We start from the raw sequence: 12,500 nt of genomic DNA, 5'->3' as shown, positions 1-12,500 counted from the left end.
GCCAGCACGTGCAACACGGACAGTGACTGTAAAGGGAACGACAAGTGCTGTAAGAACGCCTGTGGGGCCACCACGTGTCAGGCTCCCATACCTTCCTGCGACTTCGTGGTAAGTGTGGCCCCTACCCAAGCAGAGCTGCTTTGGAAAATTGTTGAAATTCAAGTTTTGTCTTCCATTTTCTCCTGCGAAAGCAAGATTAAATGCATTTCCATCGCACCATCGTCATGCTAATCTCCATCATCTTTACACCATTATCGAAACAAGAACATAACATGAACCAAAAGTCGGGGATACAAAAGAGCGAGAGAGAGACAGAGAGAGAAACAAACAGATAGAGACACACAGAGAGAGACAAACATACAGAGAGCTAAGAGAAAACAACAAACAGAGAGGGAGTGAGAGAGGGGGATGCATGGGGGTGGGGGTGGTGGAGGCAATGGTGCTGTTAGACTTGGGCGCCATAGTCAGCATTTATTCATCAACGAAGGTTGGCTGTCTCTTCTCTTGGAAAGGTATTGCCGATCTGGAACGGGATAGAAAGCAGCAGAAATCCATTTGTCATATTATTCTAAATCACACCAGCTCCTCAAACACACCCTTTGATGTTTATTTTCTAGCAAATTAGTTTGAGGGCACTGTGTAATTTTTAGATTGTGGTCATTTGTATTTGGTATTTGAGCCTTCATACATTTTGGCGGGATTGCCCCATGCACCAATTATCCAGTTTTTACAAACTGAGAAATACGAACGGTGTTGTTAATGTTTGTGGGCATTCTTTTTTCCTCATACTGCTGCTGATTGTTAGCGCTGTGGACCCCTGTTCAAAGGAAATAGACTGCATTATAAATTCTTCTTCTTCTTCTTCTTCCTCTCGTTCATCAGATGGACATTATGATGATGATGATTACAAGGAGTGATGATTATAATCAGTAGTAGTAGTGGTAGAAGTAGTATCATCAACATCATCATCTTCTTCTTCAGTATTATCATTATTGTTATTATCATCATTATTATTATCATCATTTATTATCATTATTATTTGTTTTGTTGTTATCATTACTACTATTACTACTACCATTGTTATTACTACTACTGCTACTACTACTGCTGCTACTACTACTGCTGCTGCTACTACTACTACTACTACTACTACAGTGAAGGGTTTGTGTTGTGCTGTTCAGAAATGTGGACCAGGCCAGACGTGTGTGCTCCAGCAGGTGTACTGCTTCACAGAGCCCTGCTACCCCCAGCCAGTCTGTGTGGACCGTAAGTGTCGTCAACTAAAGAAAATAAAATGACCCTGACTGTGTGGGGCACAAAAAACAGTGACAAAGAGAGAGAGAGAGGGACAGAGAGAGGGGGGTGAGGGTACAGACAGACAGAGACAGAGAGACAGTGACACAGAGAGAGAGAGAGAGGGTGGTGAGGGTACAGACAGACAGAGACAGAGAGAGACAGTGACAGAGAGAGAGAGAGAGAGAGAGAGAGAGAGGGTGGGGGGAGGGTACAGACAGTCAAACAGAGACAGAGAGACAGACATAGAGAGAGAGAGAGAGAGAGAGAGAGGGTTGGGGGAGGGTATGAGACAGTCAAACACACAGAGAGAGAGAGAGGGTGGGGGGAGGGTATGAGACAGTCAAACACAGAGAGAGAGAGAGAGGGTGGGGGGAGGGTATGAGACAGTCAAACACAGAGAGAGAGAGAGGGTGGGGGGGGAGGGTATGAGACAGCCAAACAGAGAAAGAGAGAGAGGGGGGGTGGGGGGAGGGTACAGACAGTCAGAGACAGAGAAACAGTGACAGAGAGAGAGATGGAGAGAGAGAGAGAGAGAGAGTCTGTGTGACAGAGAGAGAGATAGAGAGAGCGAGAGAGTGTGTGTGTGTGTGTGTGTGTGTGTGTGTGTGTGTGTGTGTGTGTGTGTGACAGAGAGAGAGAGAGAGAGAGAGAGAGAGAGAGAGAGAGAGATTGTGTGTGACAGAGACAGACAGACAGACTAGACAGAGACATGGTGAGACGTTGGAGGTCGGGTGGAGGAAGAACGAACGATAGTTGACAATGGTTCCACTAGTCTTGGACAACATACTAATAGTCCAAGCATGGCTGTCTGTCAAATACGCAATACCTAAATTTGAAAGATATATTAATTTTTTTCTTAACTGTAATAATAATGATAATAATATTAATGTACATTTATATAGCGCCCTTTCTCTCCAAGAGCTCAGGGCGCTTTACATGAAAGAAAAATATTACAAGTTACATGAAACATTCATGACCACTCTTTCTAAAAAAAAAAACACCCTCCCCCACCCTTCCACCACACACACACACACTCTCCCCCTCCCACTCTACATACATCCAAAGTGAGCTGACATTGGTGGTGCTGGAGAACAAGGAAGCTTACAGATAGGTTTTAAAAAGATGAGTTTTTAGTGATGAGCAAAAAAAAAAAAAAAAAAAAAAAAAAGAAATAGAATCAGATGCACGGATATGATGAGGAATGTTGTTCCAGATGATATATTCTTTGATATGTCTGTTTTTCATATCGTCATTCTGCGTCGTTCGTTGTTTATATCAGTAATTTACGAATCTAGAGGTGGCCATTTTGGATTTTACGCAATAACTCAAAATGCTCGACATCTATGACTCGGCTGCCAACGGATTTGGATTCAGCACCCCCAAATCTTGTAAAAAATCAACACAAAAAAGACACTATTATATGACGCAAAACCAGGTATTCTGGTTGTCACTCTGACTATAACTATACACCAAGGAGGTTCGAGGGTAGTCCGTGGAGGCCACAGGTGCCAGTTGCATTGCTTGGTTCTAACTTTTTGACAGTTACACGTGACTAAATGCCTACGTTGTCCGAACTACGCCATTGGTCAGTTCCATACTACACACAGTTAGTAGCGGGTTACAACCATACTAGTTTCTTGCATCCGAGCAATGTAACTGGCTGCTGCCAGGACCGTCTGTGTACTGCTATTTTAAGCATCTGTAGTACATTACCACTGTTTCCTAGTCTGTGCAATGAAAATGTCTCGCCAATGTGGAACGTGTGTGTGTGTGTGTGTGTGTGTGTGTGTGTGTGTGTGTGTGTGTGTGTGTGTGTGTGTGTGGGCGTCAAGTGTCATCACAGTTCGTCAATATTTATGTGAGCTCCCTGCCCCCCTTTCTTCCCACTTACCTTGTGTGTGTTCGCAAATGTCTGCATGCATGCAAACACTTATTGTTTTGTATTCCGTGCACAATTACAAGTTGATCATTTCGAAAATGTGTTGACAATTTTGGGTCGTACTAAACAGAGTTGACGAGCTTCACCAATGGCTATAAATTATGGTTGGTCTGAGGTTTGGTTCAGTTTCGATGATAAAAAAAACAACTGAAAAAACGTCATTTGTACGTCTATGAATCATCACAACACTATTTCTCTTTCCGTTTTTTCCATTCCTTTTCGTTTTGTTCTTGTTTGTTTGTTTGATGTTGCGTCTTTTTTTGTCTTTTTATTTATTCTGAAGGAATCACGCAAAATCAGTCATGCATGAGCCCTTTCATATAAACCAAGTTTCATGCAAAAACAGGCATACTTGTTTTCTCTATCGAGGATAATGAAGCTCTGTCTTGTCTCTAGAGATGTTGTGAATGGTTTCTGACAGAAAAACCCGGACAGTGTCCTGTGCCCGACACCTCTGTAGGGGGCATCTGCGCCAGCACGTGCAACACGGACAGTGACTGTAAAGGGAACGACAAGTGCTGTAAGAACGGCTGCGGGGCCACCGTGTGTCAGGCTCCCATACCTTCCTGTGAGTTCGTGGTAAGTGTGGCCCCCACCCAACCTGTGTGTTTCCACCAGAGCTGCTTTGGGAAATTGTTGAAATTCAGGTTTGACTTCCATCTTCTCCATGAAAGCAAGTTTATGCATAAAGGCTTCACATTTTGCATTAAATGATTCAATACCCCTTCATTGACGGGGCAAAAACAGTAGGAAACGGTGTTTCAAGTCATAAAACAATATTCAAAACACTAAACCTAAAACTGAGAAAATGGTCTGGAGATATGCCACTCCAGATACACTGTATGAATGTTCAGCCTACCAGAGTTATTTTCCTTCTTCTCATGAAGTCATCAGTGACTATGCAAGTACGTGATACGTGCTAGGGCACTCAAGGGATCTTCCCAAACGTCTTAAGTTTCCATTATAAGGTCTGAAACTCCCAAACGTCTCGAGGTTCCATAAGGTCTGAAACTCTCAAACATCTTAAGGTTCCACTATAAGGCCTGAAACTCTCAAACGTCTTTAGGTTCCATTATCAGGTCTGAAACTCTCAACGTCTCAAGGTTCCATTATCAGGTCTGAAACTCTCAAACGTCTCAAGGTTCCATTATATAGTCTGAAACTCCCAAACGTCTCAGGGTTCCATTATAAGGTCTGAAATTCCCAAACGTCTTAAGGTTCCATTATAAGGTCTGAAACTCCCAAACGTCTTAAGGTTCCATTATAAGGTCTGAAACTCCCAAACGTCTCAAGGTTTCATTATAAGGTCTGAAACGCCCAAACATCTTAAGGTTCCATTATAAGATCTGAAACTCCCAAACGTCTCAAGGTTCCAGTGTAAGATCTGAAACTCTCAAACGTCTCAAGGTTCCATGATAAGGTCTGAAAATCTCAAACGTCTTAAGGTTCCGTTATCAGGTCTGAAACTCTCAGACACGTTTGCGCCTCAGTGTCGTTTAGGGTTACATGTATGTGCATCAAGTTTCAATTACAGATAATGCAATACAATAATTTTAAATCAATACAATGCTTTCTCAAAAAAACAAGTTTGGGGCGCCCAAAAGTTTTCTTAGGTGATGAATATTTGTATCTGAACCTGAATATGTTTTCATGGAATTAATCCATATGAGATTTTTTTTTAACTCACTCAGTACGGCCAGTCCTCTCTTCTCCTCTACACAGACCCCTCGGATGTCCAGTGGGTGTCTGAATGACCCAACCTTTAGCTTCCGTCGTCAGAATTGTGGTATTCTTTGTCAACATTCACGTCTTCAGTATAAGAGCCTTCCGCTTGCAATATTTTGATGATGGTAATTGGGGTGAAACGCTGTTAACGTGGTCTCTTTCGCCGTTCGTATGGAGAGAGTTAAACAAACCCAGAAGTATAGCTGGTGAGTGTGGTTTGTGCTGTGCTGTGCTGTGCTGTGCAGAAATGTGGACCCGGCCAGACGTGTGTGCTGCAGCCAGTGGTGTGCGTCCGACATCCCTGCTACCCCCAGCCTGTGTGTGTGGACAGTGAGTCACCTCCCCTTACTTTTTTGTCCCCCCTCTGTTGATGTCTTTGTGGTGTGTGTGTGTGTGTGTGTGTGTGTGTGGAGGGGGGGGGGGTGTGCATGGGGGGAGGTGTGTGTGTGTGTGTGTGTGCGTGTGTGTGTGGATGGGGGGGTGCATGGGGGGAGATGGGGGGGTGCGTGTGCGTGTGTGTGTGTGTGTGTGTGTGTGTGGATGGGTGTGTGCATGGGTGGGTGGGTGTATTTGTGAAAGGGTGTATGTGTGTGTGCTTGTGTGTGTGGGTGGGGGGTGCAATGGGGGAGGTGTGTGTGTGTGTGTGTTCTTGTGTGGATGTGTGTGTGGATGGGTGTGTGTTTGTGTGTGTGTGTGTGTGTGTGTGTGTGTGTGAGTGTGAGTGTGTGTGCGTGCGTGCGTGTGTGTGTGTGTGTGTGTGTGTTCGCCTGTGTGTATGTGTGTGTGTGGGGGGGTACATGGGGTGTGTGTGCGTGTGTGTGTGTGTGTGTGTGCGTGTGTGTGTGTGTGTGTGTGTGTGTGTGTGTGGATGGGTGGATGGGTGTGTGTGTGTGTGTGTGTGTGTGTGTGTGTGTGCATGTTTGTCCGTGTGTGTGTGTGTGTGTGTGTGTGTGTGTGTGTGTGTGTGTGTGTGTGTGTGTGTTTGCGTTTCTGAGTGGGATGGATGGGCAGAGTTTGTTTTTTATTTGGTGTAATGGTTCATATTAATTTTGCATGTTTTGTTTTCTTGTATGTATGTCTCCATTGTGCTGTTGTTTGCCATTATGCGCTGATTCATATGTAGTGTTTCATGTGAGGCGCCAAGAGTTAAGGGGGGATTTCGGGCAATATAATAACGATATCATTAACATCATTATTTCAGGTATAGCACGCAATCCGCGCACAACACCGCACTTCACGATGTCAGGCATCTGCGAAGCGGATGGGGTATAGCGTATATGGATTTGTCCGAACGCAGTGATGCCTCCAAAACAAACTGAAACTGAAAGTCGTCTTCTTCTTCTTCTTCTTCTTCTTCGACTTTGTACGTTTGACCGTAGAGAACATGAGAACTAGTTCCGTTACGTTTTTTGACTATCCAAACTTTCAAGAAAGATGTTTGCCGAACTTTGACTCAGATAACTGGCAACATATCTTTTGCTCTGTGTGTGTGTGTGTGTGTGTGTGTGTGTGTGTGTGTCTGTGTGTCTCTGTGTGTGTATGTACGTGTCTGTATATCTTTGTGTGTCTGTGTGTGTATCGGTGTGTGTCTTTCTATGTGTATCTGTGTGTGTGTGTGTGGGGGGGGGGACATCAATTCTAATGAATGCGAATTAGTGTTCGTCCAGAAGTTGTAACGTGTACTTGTGTGTGAAAATACCGGTTTTTGAAAAAAACGAACACCTCCCCTCTACACCCCACTAACAAAGATTAAATTGCAAAAATAAATAAATAAAAAGATTTGGTTCCCAACTCCACTATCAATAATGACAACATTATTGTCGCGGGCAGGCGGGCCAAAACCCGGACACTGCCCTGTTCCGGACAGCTATTACCGGCTGCAGCAGTGCCAAAGCACGTGCAACAAAGACAGGGACTGCCCGGGCAAGGACAAGTGCTGCAGGAACAGCTGTGGGGCCAGCACGTGCCAGACCCCTGTCACGCTCTGCGATACTGTGGTGAGGTTGGGACGGTGGGGTGTGTGTGTGTGTGTGTGTGAGGGGGGGGGGGGGTAGGAGGCGGGGGGGGGGGGGGAGGTCCAATATCCGATGCTGAAGTTTTAGAATAGAATAGAATAGAATATTTCTTTATTACCAAGTGTACCGGGGTCACAAGGAATATTGGAGGTGGGGGGTGGGTTTGTGTGTCTGGGGGGGCGGGGTGGTGGTGGGGGTGGTGGTGGTTAGTACATAACAAGGTACGATCATTAATCGAAAATCATACACAAACACAGATACAGTAGAAATTAGGATACACACAAGTGCATATCAATATAAAAACTTGTGCATACTCAGACATGCACACACTGCACACACACACGCGCACACACACACACACACACACACACACACACGTTTGAACAGAAGCCGCACATTCCATGTGGATGGGGCTGATGACTCGATCTTCAGGTAGATGGTTGTTGATTGCACAAATCCAGTTATCATTCTAGTCTATTTTGACAATGATAGTGACAATGACGATGCGTGTTGGTACTAAAATACTGAATGATTAAATGATTTTTTTTTAAATTCTTGTCCCTGCAAAACAGTATCGTCGGAAACTTCTTTTGTAATTGTTTTCCTTCCTATACACTGCTGTTTGTACTATGGCTAGTGGACTAACGATTGCATTGCATTGCACTGTGTTGTGTTGTGTTGTGTTACCGTTTATCACCTTCACCCCGCCATGTAGGCAGCCATACTCCGCTTTCCGGGCATGTTCATGCTGCGCTGGAAACGTTGTTTTTTGTGTGTTTTTTTGTTTTGTTTTTTTGGTAACCGTTACTTGTCGTACACTGAAAACAATGGAGTGAGAATTACGATGTAATAAGTAATTGCAATGTTTTTAAAAGCGAATATGTGAAATGCTTTTATTTGAGAACATATGTTTATTACTCTTGTTTAATCAAGTTATCTGCGTGTGTGTGTGTGTGGGGGGGGGGGGGGGTGCGGTGCGGGTGTGTGCTGATTATCTGGTTGTGGTTTTCCGCAATTCATCTTGATTCTTATTTATCTGTCTATTATAATCAATGTGCAGTATAGTTGGCTATGTTTATAATTATATTCAAATAATGTTTCTTAATTCTTTCTGTTTTTACATTAAGAATACTAGTTATTACCTGCAGTGTGTGGATGTATGTATGAAACGATGTATGTGATATTTTTTTTACATTTGTATCTTCGTAATATTTGTTGGGGCTGTTGTTGGCTTCTACAGTTATGGTCCCCATGTTGTTTACTGTCTATGTTGTGATAATGCACCTGACCAAATTTCTCCAGTTGGAGATAATAAAGTTATTCTTATCTTATCTTATCTTCTCTTCGTTTTCTTTGTTTGTCTTTGTTTTTCTTAATCTTGTGCATTGCTCTCTATGAACAGACTTTAATACCGACATACTGATAGGTGGTAATAATGGTTTCCTTTTCTTTCTTTTATCTATTCACACTTTTATTTGCTGTCAGTTATAAAAAAAAATTGATTATCATTTTATTATACATTCATGATTCAATTATTTGTTTACTTATCATTTCGTTTCAATATCAAAATGTTTTATTCATGTATGCATTTACTTATCCCTATGTCTGTCTATTCATCCTTCTATTTTATTTTGCCAACAGAATTCATGTATGCGAAGAGAAGTTATATTCTCAGTTGTTTATATATATATATATATATAGAGAGAGAGAGAGAGAGAGAGAGAGAGAGAGAGAGAGATTTATATTTATATTATTGATTGATAGATAGATGTGTGTGTGTGTTTGTTTGTTTGTGTGTGTGCGTGTGTGTGTGTGTGCGTGCGCGCGCGCGCGCGCGCGTGTATATATGTGTGTGTGTGTGTGTGTGTGAATTTTTATCAACAGAAATACTGACGCTGAGAGAAGTGTTTGCTTCATTTTTTTTTTTTTTTTTTTACTTTTTTTATTTTGGTTATTTATTTATCTATCTATCTCTGTATCTATTCATTAAGACGTTTAATAATAATAATAACTTTATTATCTCCAACTGGAGAAATTTGGCTATCGCGCATGTTCTTGAAGCTCTAGGTTGTTCATTTCCTCAGTTCTTTCTTCATTCATTCATTCATTCATTCATTCATTTTACTCATCCATTTACCAGAAGTGTCGACGTGGAGAGAAGTGTGTGTTGCTGGAGGTGCAGTGTGTCCGCGCTCCCTGCCCCAGCCCTCAGCCAGTGTGCGTCCCTTCTGTACAGAGTGAGTTCTTTCCTCTTTTGACACTTGCGTTTTTCCATACCTTAGCTGTTGTCTGTTTTGACCATCATCTATTTCTTCTTCTTCTTCCACGTACATGTGTGTTGTGTGTGTGTGTGTGTGTGTGTGTGTGTGTGTGTGTGTGTGTGTGTGTTGTGTGTGTGTGTTGTGTGTGTGTGTAAGAAAGAAAGAGAGAGAGAGAGAGAGAGAGTGTGTGTGTGTGTAAGAAAGAAAGAGAAAGAGAGAGAGAGAGTGTGTGTGTGTGTGTACGTGTCTGTCTGTCATTCTGTCTGAGTGTGTGCGTGCGTGTGGTGTTTACCTTGTAATCTGACTAGCGTGTTATTGAAAAAAAACAAACGCTTTGATATGTTTGAAAGCGCTATACATCTGTACCATTATAATCATTAGTATTACTGTTATGACGCCGATGTTGATTATAATGATATTAATGCTACTGCTACTTCTACCACTTATGATAATGATTATGATTATCGTTATTATTATTGTTGTTGTTGTTATCCTTATTATCGTTATCATCGATATTATTTTCGATACGAAAAACAAATAAAACTGCACGCAGGGGAAAAACAAATTGGTGGCGCTGAAGTGTATCGAGTAAGTAAGTAAATGAGTAAGGAAGAAAGTCTGTCATGCACTTTCTTGTGAATTCGCATCTGGATGCTGCCAGTGGAGTCCCGTTGTCAGCAAGCACCTTCCCTTCCCTTCCTACCCTAACCCCACCCCCACCCCCTCGCCCCCTTCTCCCATGTATATAAACCCTTTCACTGCCAAGCTCGCATTTATGCAGCAGCTAGGTAGAGGACCCATGTCACTGAAGGGTGACCAGATCATGTGTCTTTTATCCATGAACCTACTGTTCTTTATGTTCGGTGGTAGGACAGGCCATTATTTTCTACACGTCGCAGGGGGAATCCTCAGCTATTGATAGACACCATATTTTCTGTGTTTGTAGCACAAGGGAATTTTGCACTCTAAACTGAACTGACTGGTGGTGAAAGGGTTAAAGCAGTGATAAACTGGGCTTGTCAACGATGCAGTACAACATTGTTTTCAGTCATTCGCTGATCAGAAGTACGTGGTAGGAATATTTTTTTGTTTTTTATATTTTCATTTTATTGAATCACTTGTGTAAACAAAGTGAGTCTATGTTTTAACCCTGTGTTCGGTTGTCTCTCTCTCTCTCTCTCTCTCTCTCTCTGTGTGTGTCCATGGTAAACTTTAACATTGGCATTTTCTCGCAAATACTTTGTCAGTTGACACCAAATTAGGCGTAAAAATAGGAAAAATTCAGTTCTTTCCAGTCATCTTGTTTAAAACAATATTGCACCTCTGGGATGGGCACAAAAAAATAATAAAAGAAGCCAAATTATATGCAAACTGCATTTACTATTATATTCATATTTTTTGTATTCTCTAAACTTGGCACTTTGATCTGGTATTCTGACACAACAACAAGAGCAGTCATTATTATCATTTTTTGTTCAAACAGGAACTTCTTTTGCTAAGCATGAAAGTTTTATTTATGTTGCAAACGTTTTGGTGCAGATAGTAAAAAAAAGGGAAATTACTCTGTAATTAATGCTAGGGGACTTAATTTGCTTTAAACTGATCTTTCTCATTTTAAACATTACATTTTGAAATTATACTCAATACATAAAAAGCTTGTGTGTTTTACTCTCAGTGTACAGTGCTTTCACTATGTTCATTCGCCCAAGTGGTCTTTTTCGGAAAATACTAAAATCAATATGACGAGTGGACTTTACAGATCTATTGGCTGAGCCCTGAAGGTCATGGGCAAAAATCAATTGCGTACACATTCAAAGCGCGTGCTCATATTCTTCGCGAACGCGAACGACGCCATTTTGTTTCAAGTTGTTGACCTGCCCATTCAATCCTATATTCAATGGACAATACACGATAACATGTGATGGAAAGTTGGAGAAGGAGACCGTTAAATATTTATTCAGAGAAAGATTTGTGAACGCCTCATCACTTACTGGATTATGCCCCAAAGTGCCATTAAAATATCCACAGAATCAGTCGGAATTCACAGTTAAAAATTGTAAACCATGCGAGTTAATACCCTTGAATTGATGAAACGAAAAAAATTCGAGTTTTGACTTTTCTCAAAATGAAGTCCTTTTCACTTCATACGACGTTTAGAAGTACTTGTACTTGGCTCTACATGTTATTAGTTTAACAAAATACTAAATTTTCATATCAACTTTAAAACTATAAAACTAGAATGAACACAAAAGAGAAATTGAATCGACCGTGTCGTACTACATTCCCGGCCGGTGTAACTAAACATGTACATCTATCAAGATCTAGAGAAAACGGCTAAATGTTGCAGTGTGATTGTGGCGATAGCCACGTCTCCTTTACCGCGGACTTAAAAGAAATTTTTATTGCCCTTAAAGATTTTTTGAATGCCCAAGATACACCAAAATAATATGATTTAAACAGCGTTCTCACTGCGAATACCGCAATTGGTTTATCGCCCTTTAAAAAAGTATGTTCAAATATTAAATTTAGAACGTCGGCTATGGAACTACGATAGTGTAATGGGTAAGACAGTTTCTTCTCACCCGAACATGCGGGGTTCGAATCTGGTTTAACACATTTTAACGATTAGATTTTTTTTTTAAAGTGTATCACAGGTGAGTCTTGAAGGCCTTGCCTCTCTTGTTTTATCTTATTTTATTTCATCTTATCTTATTTCATTTCATTCTATTTTGTTTTATTGTTTGAGCACTATTGTATATGTGTTGTTTCATGTCAGTCGCTTAATTAAAGCTCATCACATGGGGGAGTTTGCGCCGTATAAGTACTATCTATTCTTCTTCTCCTTCTTCTTCTTCTGCTTCTTCTTTTACTCCTCCTTCTCCTTCTGATCATTCTTCTTCTACTACTTCTCCTTCTTCTTCTTCTTCTTCTTCTACTACTACTACTTCTTCTTCTTCTTCTTCTTATCATTGTAGCATTTACTTCATTTTGGAACATTTCATTCGTTTGCTTATCTGTTTATTCTTCTATCTTTTGTGTGACCGACTGCGGCGTGACGCGACGTGACGTGACGCGGCATGGGCTGGGGTGTGGTGTGGTGTGGTGTGGTGGTGTGGGGTGGTGATGAACGCCGGACCAGAGCCGGGTGTGTGCCTGAAGCCCGTGTACCGAAGTCCTCAGAGGAGCTGCGGCGGCGGCGGCAACAACCACCACGACCAGTGCACGTGCGACGACCAGTGTCCCGGGCGTCAGAAGTGCTGCTCC

General features: G+C 41.9%; 1 protein-coding gene across 1 annotated transcript in view; it reads left to right on the top strand.

The window, feature by feature from the left end:
- The window catches only part of LOC143283502 (uncharacterized), a 28,360-nt gene that overhangs the window by 9,766 nt on the left and 6,094 nt on the right, over positions 1-12,500 (top strand). The window contains exons 5-11 of the mRNA XM_076589746.1: positions 1-108; positions 1,182-1,266; positions 3,657-3,814; positions 5,206-5,290; positions 6,791-6,957; positions 9,116-9,212; positions 12,376-12,500. The exon at positions 1-108 is cut by the window's left edge and continues 53 nt beyond it; the exon at positions 12,376-12,500 is cut by the window's right edge and continues 57 nt beyond it. Of these exons, the coding sequence (XP_076445861.1) occupies positions 1-108; positions 1,182-1,266; positions 3,657-3,814; positions 5,206-5,290; positions 6,791-6,957; positions 9,116-9,212; positions 12,376-12,500 (825 nt within the window). The remainder of the gene's footprint in view (positions 109-1,181; positions 1,267-3,656; positions 3,815-5,205; positions 5,291-6,790; positions 6,958-9,115; positions 9,213-12,375) is intronic.

The sequence above is a fragment of the Babylonia areolata genome, chromosome 6, assembly GCF_041734735.1.
Source record: "Babylonia areolata isolate BAREFJ2019XMU chromosome 6, ASM4173473v1, whole genome shotgun sequence".
NCBI lineage: Eukaryota > Metazoa > Mollusca > Gastropoda > Neogastropoda > Buccinidae > Babylonia > Babylonia areolata.
The sequence above is the reverse complement of the archived record's forward strand: the minus strand, read 5'-3'. Positions and strand labels throughout refer to the sequence as shown.